This window comes from Notolabrus celidotus, chromosome 21 (assembly GCF_009762535.1).
Source record: "Notolabrus celidotus isolate fNotCel1 chromosome 21, fNotCel1.pri, whole genome shotgun sequence".
NCBI lineage: Eukaryota > Metazoa > Chordata > Actinopteri > Labriformes > Labridae > Notolabrus > Notolabrus celidotus.
Window position 1 is genome coordinate 24735960 of NC_048292.1, and position 17968 is coordinate 24753927.

At 40.2% G+C, this 17968-nt stretch overlaps 2 protein-coding genes across 4 annotated transcripts in view; one reads left to right on the forward strand and one right to left on the reverse strand.

Annotated features, from left to right (window-relative positions):
• The window catches only part of ptprz1b (protein tyrosine phosphatase receptor type Z1b), a 120969-nt gene extending 114149 nt beyond the window's left edge, over positions 1-6820 (forward strand). For all 3 annotated transcript variants that reach the window (XM_034673182.1, XM_034673179.1, XM_034673180.1), the window contains 9 exons: positions 12-147; positions 227-373; positions 528-621; positions 875-948; positions 1041-1169; positions 1258-1410; positions 3107-3249; positions 3376-3511; positions 3738-6820. In XM_034673182.1, coding sequence (XP_034529073.1) covers positions 12-147; positions 227-373; positions 528-621; positions 875-948; positions 1041-1169; positions 1258-1410; positions 3107-3249; positions 3376-3511; positions 3738-3881 — 1156 coding nt within the window. In that variant the 3' untranslated portion in view covers positions 3882-6820. The remainder of the gene's footprint in view (positions 1-11; positions 148-226; positions 374-527; positions 622-874; positions 949-1040; positions 1170-1257; positions 1411-3106; positions 3250-3375; positions 3512-3737) is intronic.
• A 44-nt stretch (positions 6821-6864) lies between these two features.
• LOC117805028 (HMG box-containing protein 1-like) lies at positions 6865-17490 on the reverse strand. Its single transcript, XM_034673572.1, has 13 exons — positions 17468-17490; positions 17032-17115; positions 15833-15940; positions 15541-15736; positions 13791-13914; positions 12877-12988; positions 12450-12562; positions 11976-12132; positions 11748-11892; positions 11488-11606; positions 10744-10921; positions 10451-10592; positions 6865-8743 (listed from the first exon to the last, which is right to left on the reverse strand). The coding sequence occupies exons 2-13, from the start codon at positions 17099-17101 to the stop codon at positions 8726-8728; spliced, it is 1482 nt and encodes a 493-aa protein (XP_034529463.1). The 5' UTR covers positions 17102-17115; positions 17468-17490; the 3' UTR covers positions 6865-8725.
• Positions 17491-17968: the final 478 nt, after the last annotated feature.

The following is a 17968-nucleotide window of genomic DNA, read 5'->3' on the forward strand; positions in this document are numbered from 1 at the left end:
TGTTTTGACAGTGCGGGTGTGGGGAGAACAGGAACCTACATCGTCATAGATGGCATGTTGCAGCAGATCCAGGATCAGGGTACAGTGAACGTTCTGGGTTTCCTCAAACATGTACGAACACAGAGGAACTTCCTGGTTCAGACGGAGGTAAGGAAACAAACACACAAATACACAGCCTGTCAGTGGTGCTCTCAGTCTCTTCAGTCGGTGTGTCTCTCTCCTGCAGGAGCAATATGTATTCATCCATGATGCTCTGGTGGAGGCCATCCTGAGCCGTGACACCTTAGTGACCTCTGACCTCCTCCACACTTATGTGTCAGACCTCCTGACCCCTGGGGCGTCAGGCAGGACCCGCATGGACAGACAGTTTAAAGTACGTCATGTTCCCCTTTTGTCCTCCATGCTTATAACACCCTGATTACAAATAAGCTCTACAACTTTTGGGATTGTATCATGTCTACCATCCAAGTACAGTACATGAACTTTGAATCATGCAAATGTAACCAAGTCTCCTTGATGTGTTTCAGTTGATCAGTCAGCGTCAGGCGAAGCACGCAGACTACAGCACGGCTCTGAGAGATGGCAATGCTGAGAGGAACAGGGCCAGAGCTCTGATGCCAGGTGAGCAGAACAACTGCTCTGGACCTTTTAGAAACCTTAGTTTACTTATTTTCACATTTATTTGTTCATTTATATTGAAAGGTGTTCATCTTTATGTTTGAAATAAAGACATATTTATTTCATTTTCTGCATATCCATTAGTTGGTTTGTCTATGTTTATTTATTTCAATTTTCTGATGGCTATATTATTCTGTTATCTGATTTTATGTGTTTCACAGTAATGTATTGCTCACATGTTTTATATTTTCTTCAGTGGAGCGATCAAGAGTCGGTCTGACTGCTGCAGAATCAAACACCACCGGGTTCATCAACGCCTCATACGTTATGGTAAGACTACTGCACAGCGTTTGCCTGTGTCTGTTGTACTAAAAGCAGCAGAAGTGCCCTTTAATACAACAACACATCTCCCACTCTCTCAGGGACATCACCACTGTAAGGAGTTCATAGTGAGCCAGACTCCTCTGGGCAGCACCGTGGCAGATTTCTGGAGGATGATCTGGGAACACAGCACACACACTGTTGTCCGCCTGCCAGACACACACTATCAGGTATAACACACACACACAGACAATCTTCATAGTCTTTTGAATAACTGTACATAAACACACTCTGTCATTGTATCCCTGTTCATTTCAGAGCACAGAGGCAGATTGTTGTGTTTACTGGCCCAGAAGAGACCAGCCAATGAGCTTTGAGGGTTTCACTGTGTCACACTGGGGAGAGGAGCACGTGTGTCTGTCCAATGACGAGAGACTTTTGGTGCAGAACTTCAGAGTAGAGTCTACACAGGTAACACACACAGTATACTATATTCTCTTTACTAATGTTATGTGTAGAATGTTGTTTTTGAAAATGTGTTTTTAATGCAAGTTCAAACACATCTTTAAAAACAACTTATGAAACATGTATAGATCCAGGAAGCAGCGGTGATCTCTATCTGATGACTTGGGTTATTGTGTTTTTTGATGTATTGTTACTTTGCTGGTCATCTGTATTACTTAGAGTCATTTGAAATGCTTCAGCCTTCACTTATTTGATATAGCTGGAAAGAAAAAGGAGTAAGATGGAGAAGTCCTTCTCTCCACCTTACACCTTTTTCAAACAGATTGTTTATAACTAGATCATTAACAGAGACAACACTATTATCGTTTCTTTGTTTGTAAATGATAAATGGAGAACTACACGTCACGTTCATCCATTCACACCACATCCACTCACTGATGGTAGAGGCTGCTGTAGTAAGAGAGCATCAGTGTTAGCTAATCTCAATCATACACATTCACACACCGCTGAACAACAGCAGGATCAATTTGGGGTTCAGTGTCTTGCCCAAGTACACTTCGGCATGTGAATGCCAGAGCTGAGATCGAACCGCCAACCTTCCAATTTATAGATGACTGACTACTCACTGAGCCACAGATAAGATAAGATAAGATAAGATATTCTTTATTGATCCCCCATTGGAGGAAGTTCTTTGTTACAGCAGCTTACCCCACGGGACAGGTGAATATGACAATATACTTACATAGTTCAAAATATACTAACAATAATAATAGTAAGTAAAATAAATAAAATAAAATAAAGTAAAATAAAATAAAAAATGAAATAAAATAAGATAAAATAAAACATTACAGATATATATGTCACGCTGAGCAAACAAAAAGAGAAGGACGGATGCAGATACAAAAAATAAAGAATTTAATAGACCAAAACTTACTGAACAAAAAACCCTGGAACCACAGGAACACAGGAACACAGGAACACTAGTAACATGAGAAACACAAGGTACATGCAGGTGGAGTAGACAATGATCTGACAAGAGACAGGGGGGAAACAGAGGAACTGAATACACAGAGTAATTAACACAGGTGTGAACACAGGACACAGGTGAAACTAATGAGGGGAATCACAAAGGAGGGAAACACAAGGACAGAAAGTAACTAAACAGGGATCATAACCACAAAACAGAGAACATAAGACAAGACTAAGAAACACAAGAAAGTACAAAAAGAGACATGGATCACAAAGGATAACTAATACAGAATAAACAGGAAAAACCAAGGCATGAACACAAGCAACAAACTAAACTAAACATCGACTCATGACAGTATACACACTCACTTTTATCTTATGAATAGATAGTGAGGTAAGTTATTGCACAGATAAATCTGCACCAGGTTATTAAAAAACATACACAGTATGAAACAGTGTGATTCAGATGTGAGATGGTTACAATGGTTTGTGGGTGTGAATCATAAACAATGACCCTGGAAGACAGAGACGTAGTGCTAAGTCACACAGTAAGTGCCATGTAGTGAAGAGAAAGATGAGAACAGATGACTGACGGGACACAGCAGTGCTGCTGTTAAACAGTCGGACTGCAGATGGGATGAAGGACCTGCGGTAGCGCTCCGTCCTGCCTAAATGTTTTAAATAAATCCATATCCATAAAGAACTTCTCCTGTTTTTCTTTTCCTCTTTCTAGAATGAATATGTTTTGGAGGTGCGACAGTACAGCACCAACTGCTGGCCCAACCCTGACAGCCCCATCAGGAACAGTTTTGATCTGGTGAACACGGTCAAAGAGCACAGCAGACACTCAGACAGACCCACTATCGTACATGATCCGTGAGTAAAGTACAGACAGGAGTCAGGACCATCCTTCATATTCACTGTTTTTCCTTCCAAGTGATGGTTAATGTGTGTGTGTGTGTGTGTGTGTGTGTGTGTGTGTGTGTGTGGTTGTGTTTGCAGGTTGGGAGGTGCTACATCAGGGCTGTTCTGTGCCCTCACCACCCTGTCCAGTCAGCTGGAGGAGGAGGGAGCAGTAGATGTGTACCAGGTGGCACGGATGACCAACCTGATGAGGCCTGGGGTTTTCAATGATGTAGTACGTACAAGAAGACACACACACACACACACCTGCACTCCTCAAGCTCTCATCTCTGACACACCTTTGAGATCTTTAGAGTTACACAAGAAAGGAAATCTAAAAGTCAGATGTACAATAAAGACCTGTTTTGGAAATTTCTCCACATCATATAGAAAGAAATAGGGTTGATATGGTTCTTTTTTTATTCAAGGTCAGTGCTGAGGGTTTGGTTTTGTCCCCACAGGAGCAGTACCAGTATCTGTACCGAGCAGTGCTGAGTCTGGTGAGCAGCCAGGAGGACCAGAGAGCCCTGCAGAATCCAGAGACCAACGGATCTGTGCCACTGGGACAGACTAACATCGCAGAGAGCCTGGAGTCACTCATGTAGACATACAAACATGTTACATACACAGGAAATGCTTCATGCCAGCACACACACACACACACACACACATACTAACCAGTAATGACCTGCTGCTAAGATGACAAGTGATAATATGCTGTCAGGTTGTGAAAACTCACTTTGACTCGTGAGTTAATTATGTTTGGACATAGGGCTGCTGTCTGCAAGGACCAAGACCCACTTAGAGAAAATGATTATTACAGGTCTATTGATGATATAATAAGCTCTATAACTGACGGCCTGTTCAGTCAGACTGTCCGTGCTGAGTGCAGGTCAGACACTTTACAATGCTACTTTGTTTTCCTATTTTACTTGTTGACTTAAAAATTTGAATTTGAAGTTTTTTTAATCTTTTCTGCTTCATCCTGCAAAAAAAACTTACAGAGGGGAGCTCTGACAGTCACTATTAGACAGAGCATATTACGTTATCACAAAATGTTAATAGCTGAGTTAAATCAAAACAGGAAGAGCAATGCTAGCTCATTTTTTAAATAAAAAAAACAGAACTTAATGCATTTTTATTTGTTTATTTGGTTCTCAACAGTTTTAAGGCAGCTTTAAACGGACAGAACTCAAAACGTAATGGTGTATTAGAAATAAATAAACCCCTCTGAACATTTATTAATGCATTACAGCAGCTGTTTACAGGAAGGAAGGATGCAGACTCGCTCATTGGGCTTTTGGCAGCCTCATCTATAAAGCATAAATGAGCTAGTACTATTATTACAACACCCAACACAACCATTATTAAAGACAGTTAATAAACTACACATAACAGTGACACACATCCAATATAAGGAAGTGGAACCAAGTTAAAGTTCACTGTCATTCCAACATCAACCAACAGAACTCTCCAGCTGTGTGTGTAAGTGTGTGTGTGTGTGTGTGTGTGTGTGTGTGTGTGTGTGTGTGTGTGTGTGTGTGTGCTCAGCATGGAGCCTAAAGCAGCAGAGCCACAACACTGTCTGACAGACTGCAAAAAAAGAAACTGTAGAGGGCTTCATTTCATTAAGAATTAATCTTACACCAGTCAAAAACTATATATTCATCAGAATCATTTAAAACTGATTTTCTGTCAGTATTTTATTGAAAAATATTTTCTTAATTATGGGAGAAGTCAACTGTTAATATGCGATATGAAACCTGCATTAAAGCTACTGTGAGGGACTTTAGGTTTATTAGGGCAGAGATACACATCTTATCACTTCACTGATCTTGTCCTGAACATGTCAAGACTTTATTTTCAGACAAACTCTCCTCCAGCTGTCTTTGAGCAGTCAAAGGTGTCTCTCATTGTGAAGATTTACGATTGAATATGTGAAGAGAGGCTGTTTCTACAGCCGGCTGTCAATCATCTGGTCTGACACTTACCCCCTCGCAGCAGTTTCAGGCAGGAACAATGTGTCTGTCATAAAGAGGCACCACAACCACTTTCAGTTTGATCCACAACCAGTTCTAAACTCCTCATAGAGGCTTTACATTATCTTTCAATTTAATTTATCTCTTTCTATGAACCTTCTTTTATTTTATCCTGTAGCATTTTGGGGTTTTTTTTGGGTCCCTTTTTTATGTTGTACTTATTTCTACAGACAAATAATTAATCCAATAAAAATTATTGAAATGGCCTTGATGTTAAGACAGGAATTGATGCAGGCAACAACTTTCTCCCATAAGAAAATCAGAATTAGAAACCTAAACTCTTACATCTCCTTCCATGGAGTTTCATATACCAAAATAACCAACATCTCTCTCAAAGCCTCACAAGACATCATAACACTACAACATTTTTAACTACTTTTAAAATTCTCCATTCACGTTTTGTCTCCACTGGCTCCATGGTCTCCGGTTACCCTGTGCCTTTTGTAATTCATGTTCTTGTACTTAAACCTGTTTTGATACTACTGTACAACTGTGTAACTAATATGCCAAAATATTGATCTATGACTCTTTTTATATTTTCTTATAGTCTTGTTGCTTTTGTTACCTTTGTGTGTGAATGCCGGCGAGAAGAGGGGAACTGTCATCAGGCCCAAAAATGTGGGATTCAGTGATTTTACACATTTTCTAAATATTAAGTTTGAAATGCAGCAGTCTTTGTAAACCTTGAAGGTTGCTGTAAATTCCAACGATTACCAGAATTCATTGGATAAAAAACTGATAGATAAATCACTAAGTATTATCAGCTGTATCATAACTTGGCTGAGGAAGTCGTCATAGTGTTCCAAACTTATTTTCAGACCAATCACTGGACAGAACGAGAAAGAGCTGAATTTTTTATTAGCTGAGATTTTGACTGAGAAGCAATTTTGTATCCCTGCTCGTCTTCTGCATCCTGTGTTACTTGCTATGACTGTTTTTGTTTTGAAAGGGTCCAAATGTTTCTGTTGCGTTAAACACAAACAATCAACCTCTGAATCACTGTCAAACAATCTTGCCGCTTCTATCTGTGCCTGTTTTTGCGACACTCTGTAGCATTTCTTTGCTCCTCTGGGGATGCAAAATGGCGCAAATTGTAGAGGCTGCTGCGACTTAACCAGACTGTGATTCATCCAGATCTTACTGTAACATGTATGAAGTCATATTGTGTAAATATCCCTGAAGACACTATAAGGCCAAATTACTGTATGTTTATATTGTACTTCTATATATTTTCTATTTTACTATAAAAAGTGATTTTCTAGTCATTTACACAACAACATCTACAACTGTGCCGATTCCATTTGATAATATTAGCCTGAAAATATTGATCATGTTTAAAGTTTAATGGAATGTTATCTCTTTTTATCTTTATGATTACAGTAGCAGCTTAATGTCTCTACCTTCATCTCCAGTCGTGAGCTGGTGCAGTATGTAAATAGTTCCACTTTGTAAATGATTAAAACTTGTTCTTTTACTGGGAGGAAATAAAAAGTTACTGTCCTGAACTCAACTCATCTTTTATTCTCAAACAAACAAACAGACGCACGGATGAAAGATTTTATCATGCCTTTATTTACACTGACACATTATATTGCATTGTCTCCCCTGATAGACCTGTACATGACATTTAAGTAAAGACAAACAAAGTTAAATAATCAAGCACAACCATACAAGGTTAACACAAATTAAAACCAAAAATATATTTCTAAATAATCTTATCAATAATTGCCTTTACACATTTTACTGTAGCAGTCAGGTAAGATAAAGTGTATATAGTGCATTAAGAATAAATATCTTTATGTAATGAGAACAAGTGCCCGGTCTGGGAGGGTTTTAATTTAATGTTGGTTCATCTTGATACTTTTTTTAAGGCACTTAAACCCTGAAGAGGATCGACATCCTGTCTTCACACTCAGCATGGCTCTGACTCTATTATATGAAGCATTTTACATGATGTTTCTAAAGCTTGTTACATCATGGATCCACATTTCTGTCAATAACAATGTCCTGTTTCAACAAGAACCTGGAAATAGAATAAAAACAATAACACTCTACAGACAGACATGGGCAGTTTACTACATGAGCTCTCCTGGGCATGGTAACAAATTGTGAAGGATAAAAGGAGCTTGCAAAGTCTTTTCAAACACAAATAATCAGCTCGAGTTACTGAAGGAATTACAGCAGTAAAACTTTGAGCAAGGGTCCAAACTTTGAGGGGACATGACATTTTCAGATTTTCTAATTATCACCACCTCTCTTTGTTAGAGCCATTTGTCCCTGTGTGAACATAAGCCCTCTGTAAACCCCACTTGTATTTTTGTTTCTTTGAATATACACACATCTTTAATAAAACACAGCTAGAAACTTATGGCACACTAAAATGTTCAAATCAAAGCAGTAATATAAATGTTATCTTGTTTTCACAGTGTTATTTATCTCTGCAGTCTCTCACAGCTGATGGTTTCTGTGACATACCGTACCGTGTGACTCTAAATCCTTTAGGACAATAATATTGATTACCGTAAATCCTCTAATAAACGATACAATTAGCATGGGGGAAAATACTACAACTTAAATCTGCAATACAGCGACTGTCGTGAAATATTCTGCAGCAAGTATGAGTGGTTTGTCTCTGTCTGCTAAACTTCTAAAACATTTTACAATCCTCTCTCTTTTATTGGAAGTAGTTAAACCATAAGGATGTTATCGTAGCATTAAAAATATACATTTGTTAGAAAACTAAATATGGAAACATGGTATTGCATAATGAATTACATGAAAGCAAAGTTAAATATTCTAGTCTTGTGTAATACACTGTGCAAATGCAAGTAAAACAGGCAAAATATATTTATATGTGTTTTATATATATCTCTATATAATATAACATTTTGGGAAAATAGCTACATCATCTACTTTGACTAAAAAGCTACAGCACCACAACTTCCACCTGATTCAAGCATAAGGTGAGAAACTGAAAAGCATCAGATCTCTTTTAAAGTTGCATCGTGTTCAATCGCTCGAGGAGGTTCTCTCCTGTCATGGATCAGATGCAGTTTGGTTAAGAATTTCTTTTCTGAAGGGAGACACACGTGTGGTCTGAAGAGATATAAAGATACACTTTCTATTTCTATCAGAAAAAATAAAGATTTATACCTCTTTCAAATGTAACTTTGAGCACCTTTGGGAAGCTAAAGGAAGAAAGGTGACAGTTTCAAGAAGCAGCTCAAAATGTCTTCAGAGAGGAAACTCTTCTGCTGAGGCTTTTTGCAGATCAAGGCACTTCTGATGTTCACAGAATTATAAAAGTTATAAAATGCACCTTTGTCTTATCACTGCTCATGTGTCATGTTTGTGTTTGTGTTTGTGTTTGTGTGTATGCGCTCCTACTGGCTTTCTTCTTGTCTGCAAACTTAATTTCCCTGACAGCCCTGTTGGACACAGAGGAAGAATTAGACAGCAGCAAAAACCACAGAGTGTCAGATTAAGTCATGTGTTAGAGTCATAGACTGTATACAATATGGACGTAGTATCCGTGACGTCACCCATTTGTTTCTGAAGCGCTGTTTTGAGGCTAATCGTCGGCAGCAGCCATATTGCTGCTGTCGAGCGAGTGTGGCGTAAAGAGGCGGGCTTTGAGCCTCCTAGCCAACAGCTACAGTGTTCCCACCTGTCAATCAAGTCAGCTGTGCCTCTCATAATAGAAGACTTGTAATCTCAATATCCTTGAAATTGCTGCGTTAGAAAAAATGTCATCCCCCACATACAGAAATGAGCTATCCAGACTACACTGGTCTTTTGTACCAGACTGTAAACATGTTTATTTCTGCTGTAAAGATCGTCTTTTTGAATTGGTGTGTATGTGGTTTCCAGTAGTGATGTTAGAGATGTGCCGAAGCTTCGAAGCGTGTGTCGAGTATTTGAGGGGGCGTTTCCGCGAAGCGCGTATCGAGGCCATAGACTGTATAAAATATGGACGTAGTATCCGTGACGTCACCCATCTGTTCCTGAGAGCTGTTTTGAAGCAAATCGACGGCGGCAGCCATATTGGTAATGCGGAACTCAACTAGGCAGAGTGTGACGTAGTGTGAGCCTCTTAGCCAATGGCTGTGTGTTCCCGACCGGGAGTCACGTCAGTCATGTCCTTATTTGGGCAAAACTCATAATCTTAATATCTTCTTAACCGTCACGTTAGAAAAAAATTCACCCCCCGTACAGTGTGTGCCATTAGAGAGATTAGCTACGTAGGGCCAAGCCGTTTTTTGAACCAGGCTGTAAACATGTTTATTAAAGCTGCAAAGATCGTCTTTTTCCCATTCATGTCTATGTGGTTTCCGGTGTTTCTGCAGCCAGCCTCAAGCGGATTTTCAATGTATTGCAGTTTATAGCACTTCCGCATGGGCTTCATCGTTTGAGACCGGAGTTTGCTGCTTGATCGAGGCTTGCTGCATTGAGGGGAGGGGCCGAAAATGATGACGTTCGAAGCCTCGCGAGCCGCCTGTACCACGTGACTGATTCAGGAACCAGTTCGCGGGTTTGGTGCGCGATTCGAAATATGAGGGGCAGCGCCCATGGGCAGCGCACAGTCACAACCTTATCCCCAATTTGTTTCCACTTTCCCTTTTGACCCGGCCATTGTATCATAAAGACAGACGCCATATTAAGAAGTTCATTATTTATGTGTTGGCATCACAAACATCATTCACTTATTCAATTCAAAGCTTCACACACCAAAGGGATGGTGTCATTATAATCACTGCGCTTATTTTAAATTTATTGTCCACTTGATGGCGCAGTAGAGCAAATGGAGCACCATGAAGCTTCGGCCCATGAGTGAACCAGTTGGACGGAAAGCCTCAATGCTTCAAGAAGCTTCATCTCGCCATCACTAGTTTCCAGTACTTCTGGAGCCAGCCTCAAGCGGACACTTGATGAACTGTAGTTTTTAACACATCCGCATTGGACTCATATTTTTAGACCGGAGGTTGCTGCTTGGTTAGAGTATTTGTGTTTGTGATAGTGTTTGTTTGTTAGTGTTTGTTTGTTAGTGTTTGTGTGTTAGTGTTTGTGTGTTAGTGTTTGTGTGTTAGTGTTTGTGTGTTAGTGTTTGTGTGTTAGTGTTTGTGTGTGTTCCTTACAGAAGTGGTTCGTTTGCGTTTCCAGCAGTCTGGGTTGAGTCTCTTCTGCTCGTCTGCGAGGGCTTTGGCCTGTAAGGTGAACACTTTCCGCTCCTCACATCGCATTTTCTTCCACCGCTCACCAAGAAGGACACTGATTGCTCTGAAACACACACACACACACACACACACACACACACACACACACACACACACACACACACACACACACACACACACATATTATTTTTATGATGAACACACTGAAACAAACCACATAATTACTAACGCAAGGACAAACAATGCACACATACCTGTTGTCTTTTCCTGGATACATCTGTGTGTACTCCACCCTGAACTTCTTGGCAAAGAGCATGAAAGCATTCATTGGCCGCTTGCACTTTGTGGGCGTGGCACTTCCAGCCGTGCTGGTACGCTGGCCTTTGGTTGGCTCTTGACAAGGAGAGTTGGAGGGACCAGGACGGGGTGAGTCTGTAGGTTTTAAAAGAATTCAAAATTCACAGGGTTATACATGAGTACTGAATTGTAAACCTAGCAGGAGTGTTTTTGTGGGTTTTTATCACAGAGTATTTTGTATTTTTGGTTTGTGGCGTAACATTTTGATGTCTCAAAATCAGAATTTTTACATAAGACTTTATTTTTAAATGATTACTCCAAAGCCAAAAAGCCAAAAGATGCCCAACTCTAACCACTAGTTTACCCTAAATTCAGCCATAACTGAGAAATGAACATCTTATTTTATTGATGAAGACTTGAAATAAGGAGATTATATCATAATTATAATAGAAAATGTTCAGTGACATCATGAATCTCCTGAGAGGTAAGGTTGCTCTCTCATTGACTCATGTATGATCATACATGTGTTTGCCCTCTGGAGTGGCCCTCTGCTGGCCATCAGGAAGAATGCAGGATGAATGCCTCTACATTACTTTTTATACAAAGAGGCAATGAAGTATTCTTGTCTCCAGTCTATACTGTCTACTCACTCATGTAGTCAGTGGATTGTTTTATAATGCAGGAGATTTGAAGTCTGGTACCTTGTGATGTGTGTCTGTCTGGAGAAACAGCTCCCCTGCTTGACCGGGAGGTCCGCCTCCGCCTGGCCATACTGCTTAACACATAAACTGCAGAGGAGTCCAGAGGAGTGAAATCATAGCTGAGGAGGAAACACAAAATCAAAAAAAGGTTTCACTCTTGTCAATCAGATGTGTTTGCAGTGGAGCTTTGTATTTGTTTTGGAGCGTTCAACTGTGTGTGTGTGTGTGTGTGTGTGTGTGTGTGTGTGTGTGTGCTTCACCTCCTGAAAGTGTCAAAGACCAGTGAGTCGTCAGTGTGTTTGGCTTCTCTGTGCCCTGGTGGAAGGCACACACCTCCCACCTCCATTTCATAGCACGGTATCCCATGACGCACAACGGTCAAGCTTGGGTGAAATGACGACCACCCTGACAGAAAGTAACAGAAGAGTTAGATTAAAGAAGCTAGTTGGATGTTCTGAACAGTCTCAGTTTTTCTTCATCCTCCCCACCTTTGTTTTTGACGTAAAAAGGGTGTTCAAGTTGGCAGCGGGCAGTCAAGGGGGCATGTCCAAATGCTCCAGGGTCAAAGGTCAGCTGCAGCACGGCCTGACCTGATATGACTATCTCTGAATGCTTCACCAGCTGAAGGCCCTCAGAGCCATAACTCTGCAGAGGAGCAAAGAGGTACTGAGTCATTTAGTGGATCCTCCTTTAATTCTGCATTTGTTTGTTTAAGAAGTCCTATCAAACTTTAATTAGAACATTTGTCGGGAGAAAGGACTTACTTTTTAAGTTTTTCATTGACATAAATTAAACAAACTGCTGCTGAGACTGTTTTTAAAAAGACAACACTGAGCCTTCCTAACAAAGGGACCTGACACACAGCTTTAAAGACCGCAGAGGACCCCGCAGATCAAAAAGCACACTGTGAACTCAGGAGTCTGACAGTTTTAGTGCAGCCTGACGCTTCCTGCATAATGCACCTTCAGAGATCTGGATTGCTCCTCATCACCAGAGTCATCTTCCTCCACAGAATCCAGGTCTTTGATGTCCTGCCACTCCACATTAGAGCCGCTGTGAAAACGCAGATGAGTGCCTGGAGACAGAGAAAAGAACAATCAATCAGTCAATCAATCTTTATTTGTATAGCGCCAAATCACAACAAACGTTTTTACAAACATAGGAAGTCTAGACCACTCTATGTCAAATTATGAACAGAGACCCAACTTCAAGACAGGGTAAGACTCAGTCTGACCTCACCTTAATCCATCATGAGCATTGAGCATGAGCAAAAGATGCCTTGCTTCTTTTCCTCTGAACAGATGATAAGTGATGACCCAGTCTGAGGTGGCAGCAATACAAACACGTGACATCACATCTTTAGAGAGGAGCTCTGGTGTGTGTGCCTACCTTTGAGGAAGCAGTGCCAGGCTGTGGGAGGCCAGGAGAAGCTCCAGCCCATGTCTTCATCTTCAGACAGGGAGGATTTGGTTGACACCACAGAACCACATTCACTGCTCTTCTGTTGAAGACATAAAGAGGCAGCATTGTCAGAGACTGGTGGGAAAAAGGAGGACGGCAACAGCTGCCAAAAAAGAAGCACATGGATAGACGATGCAGCCCTACATCCCCTTGTAGAATGAAGCCAGAATACCCTGTGATGGGTTCGAACATATTGCTCTGGTGTCGTCGGGGTCTGTGAAGTAGGGTTCAGCTAGTAGAGCTGCAATATTATGGTCCCAGTCTTTCTGCTAAGCAAAGAGTGGGACATCGTATCATTTAACAATAGAACAACGACGATCCCTCAGGATGACACAGTCTGTAGCATAACCACTGACTTTAAAAAGATGGGCGACATGACTGCTCCTCAAAAGAGAGGCCAACATATATATAACTCGCCATACTGACTTCCTGCAGGACATGTTATAAAGTCTCCCTCTAACAGATGGGTCATGGGTTGAACCAAATGGCATTGTACCTCCTTCTGTAGCATCAAATAACTTTTTAAAACTTAACTCCATGACAAAAATAATGCTATGGCATATATCAACATGATAAAAACTAACTATACAGACAGAAACCATGTTTGACAAAAAATATATCTAACATGTATTTTGATATTCTAGTTTGACCCATGTTCTATCTGTTAACATGGAGGAGGCAGGTTTTACGGGCTATACTATCTTCTGGCTTCACTATCTTTTTACACAATCTTTGTCTATAAAACATTGTTTAAGTTGAGTCCGTTTCAGTGAGTAGACAATGATATAGGATACAAATCTTAGCATTTAAACCATAAAGCAGAAGGAATACATGAGCTCTACCCTGCTGCGCCGGCGCTCCCTGCCTTGAGCTCTGGGGGGTGACACGCTGCTGGGAGGAGAGGGAGGGGGCCGAGCGTAGGAATGTAGATTACTGCTGGTGCTGGGCAGGCGAACAGGTGAGGGGCTGAAAATGACACAGGACCGTCAGTGGGAACAGTTGACATAACACAAGACGTGAGAACATGTAGGCAACCCTCAAACTGGCAACTTCTCTGGCTGCAAAAACAAGGCCAGCTGTATAGAACCCAAACAATAGACTTCAGACTGAGATAATCTATCCTTCTTTTTACTTTAACTACTTCACTAAATATATTCCTGATGAGTTTATGTCTCAACTGTTAGTTTCAAGTCTTCTTCATTATAGCATGATGTTTGTTTTTAAAATATGGTCTCATTCAGAGTAAGATAGATGATGAAGTAGGATGTGCTTGAGGATGTGTCCGGCTATGGAGTTACAAGTTGCTAACTCAAAGACTATAAAACATCTCATTTTCAGTGTTTGGCCGTAGGATGTTGATTTTTCAAAGTGTATAGATGTACAGAAGCGTATTGCGGTCACATGAGAAAAAAAATTCTGCTCTGTTTTTCTGAATTAACAAGTTAATTATCTCATAATTATGAGAAAAGTTTTTGTAAATAAAAAAAATCTGCTGCCACACAAGGAAGTAAACATGCCCCGTTTTTTCAGTTTAATCCAGTTATATTTTGCTCTGGGTTTAATACATTGGGAGATACTAGTGTCTCTAAGTAACATAGATGGTTGTTTGATTAGCTTCTCAACTCTGCGCAGGCACCTGAGGACTGCAGCTGTTTAGAGGTACACAGGGGTGCCACCAGGGATTTTGGGCCCCATGAAAAAATATCACATTGGGCCCCATTGCCAAAGGCCACAAGAACCCTGTGCAACTGCTGTAACCACATCTCCAGGATCCAATCGACCCAGACATGACATTAAAGCAGACTGAATTACTAAATGCTTCAACTTGCCCAGCATCCAAAACAGACTATAGGCTGCAGCTTATGTAGCTTAGCTATAGCTTTGTTTTTTATAGGCTTTGTAATGGTACAGATAGAGAGAGAAAAAAGTTGCACTGTGCAACTTCTGTCTGACTGCGCGGCACAGCTGATTAGCGCGACTCAGGCTGGGCTGCACCATTTCATGCCGATACAGGGGGGTTTAATATGAATTTGCCCAAATAAAGTAGAGATCTCTGATATACATTATGAAAACAATGGGGCCGTTTTTTGGAATTACCTTATTCTGAATAAAATATTAATTTAGATTTTTTTTTTGGGCCCGCTGTCAGTCATGAGCCCTTAGAATCATCCTAACCCCCCCTATATGGCGCCACTGGACGTACGGCCCGTTCTGAGCTGTTTTCTTTTTTATTCAGAAAAGCAGAACACTTTTCTCATGATTCCCAGATAATTAATTTGTTAATTCAGAAAAACAGCAGATTTTTTGTTCTCATGTGAACGCAATACGCTTCAGTATGTATTTTTTTCTAGAAAAAATTTGCATTATATTTAATATCACAACTGTGAATTACAAAAGTACCTTGCCAGCCAAGACAGTCACAAACCAACAAGTAACTTCTCTATTCCTTTGTTGATTTGTGTTTCTTCAGAGCTATGATAGTTATTAAGACACATTTGAACCATACATATCCTATGCTGTATATGTTTATTTTTCATTGATAAAATCCATGTTTCAGAGCCAGGAGTAGGTAATAGTCTTAAGTGCACCCACCTGCTGTGAAGTGAGTCTTGTAGCAGTGGGCTCTGCGGCCCGGTGGCAATGTGAGCAAGCTGTGTCAGCCAGTGTGTGTCAGGGGGCTGGGCGTGTGTGTTTTGTTCCAGGTGAGAGACACCGACATCCACCTGGTACACAGATGTTGCTGTTTGCTCCACCTCCTCCTGGACCTCCTGCAGGTCTGGGAGGTCATCTAGGAAGAGAAAGCAAAGAGTGTCAGAAAAGTCTTGTGCCATCATCATCCTGTATCTGCCCTGCTAGATCTGGAGCATGCTAATGTCTTAGGCACCGTATTCCATGTGACTGTCACTAGTGGGGAATCCAGGTGAGGCGGGGAGGTGTTCCTCAAAGCAGATCAGGTCATGGGACTGATCTCCATCTGCCTCCATCATCTCTTCTGAAGGTAAGAGCAGAAAAACAAGGGTGGAATTACTTGAGATATATCACCATCCAACAGTTTGAAGTTGATGTTGGTATCTTATGCAGGATTATAAAGGTGTATTACACAAACTATCTAATTTCTCAATGTTTTAAATGAACTCCTCTGACTTTGGGATAACTGCTAAGCTGTCCTCTCTTAAACTAGGTAGTGTTACCTCACCTGTTAAATCTGAAGGCTGCTCTTAAATTCTTTATGACCAGAATGTAAATAGCTACTTACTTAGTCCATCATATCTTCAACACCTCTATTTCCTCTGTCCTCAAGTTAAAAGTTGATCAAGGTTTGCTTTTTTTTGTTTAGATTAAATCTAATATTCGCTAGCTTTCAATTAAGAAAAACTACAAAGTTAGTTCACCTGGAAAGATGAGAAAAGTAGTGCCCATCCTGTTTTACACAAATGACACATTAAGCAATGCTGGATTAAGTATTTAGGAAGTCTTAATCTGGGATGTGATAGGGTGAAGTGATGTAAGATATAACTTAACTACTTAATTAAGTTAAGATTAATTAAGATGACGATGTGGCCCCAGTCAGATCAAAGCTCTTTGACCAGTTAGATAATAAACATCATGTTCAGTTTTAAAATGTGTTCAAACAATAAACAAGCATTTAGAAGAACAACTTTTTGTTGTGGTACGAAGAGGAAATGTAAAAAGTAAAATTACTTTTGCATAAATTGCTTGTCACAATGCGTTTAGGAACAGTGAACACACTAAGAAACACTGCTCTAATACTTAATGCCGGTCAATTAGATTTATTTTTGAACTGTGGTGTATTTTATGAATTTATTGCTCATACTTTTCTAGTTTAATCATTTTTTCACATCTGCATTTATGCAAAGTTTTGAATTAAACTCTAACAATGTCATTGGGATTATTTTGACCTGGGTTTCAAACCACATATGTAAGGCCTGTGTTACAATATTGTATTCCTCAACTTCATGAAAGTGGAAGAATAAGTCAGTGGAATACCCCTTTAAGTATTTAAAGTCAGTAATTAAACAGTAAATAAGCAGGTGAACGCTCCATCCACTGCTCTTTCCTTACCTGTGTGTTCACCCTGAGGCTCTGAGTCCAGCTTACACTGATGTTTGGGGGTCACCACCTCCCAAACCATAATGTCCACAGTCCCTGGAACAGACAGACAGACAGCAGAATGAGTGCAACTGTACATGTATCACATATAAACAGTGGTGGACAGTAACAGAGTACATTTACTTGAGTTCTGTACTTAAGTACATTTTTTGAGTATCTGTACTTTACTTGAGTATTATTTTGTGGTGATACTTATTACTTTTACTCCACTGCATTCAGAAGACAATTATTGTACTTTTGACTCCATTACATTTCTATCAGTGCTCTAGTTACTCTCTACTTTATCTTTGAAGTCAGCTCATGAATTTCCTTCTCTTTCCTGAAATCTGATCCTAAGACAGTAAACTGTGTTTGTGTAGTTCTGTTTGTCTCAGTGGTTTAGTTGTACCTGTATATCGTGCGTCTCCATGGTTGACATGGAGCAAACACAGAGCAGATTTCACTCAGATCAGAATAGTTCATGTAGAGGTGGTAATGATGTCTATAATTCTCCACCTGAGCACCCGTGTCCATATCTTCAGCCCGTGTTAGAGGTTTTTGAAATGAAGAATGATACGTAGCGTTTGAAATGTTCTCCCTGTTTCCCACTCTGCCCAAACATACAAACATTCACTGTCCAACCTGAGGAAGCGTGTTGAGCTACAGAACGTTTGTTTAACTCCAGATGAACATTTCAAACTAAGCTGTCTGTGCTTGGAGTAACTTAGAGTCTGTTTTTATTCCATGGTATAGTTTTAGAGATTTCAAGTAATGGTTTCTAAATAAACAGAATGTAACAGAATGTACTTCTATGTATTCTTGACTGCACTCATGTATTGTGAAAATACAACGTTTTGAGATTTTTTTTAAGAAGTATTTTGAATACTTCAGTATTTTTAAAAGCAAGAAC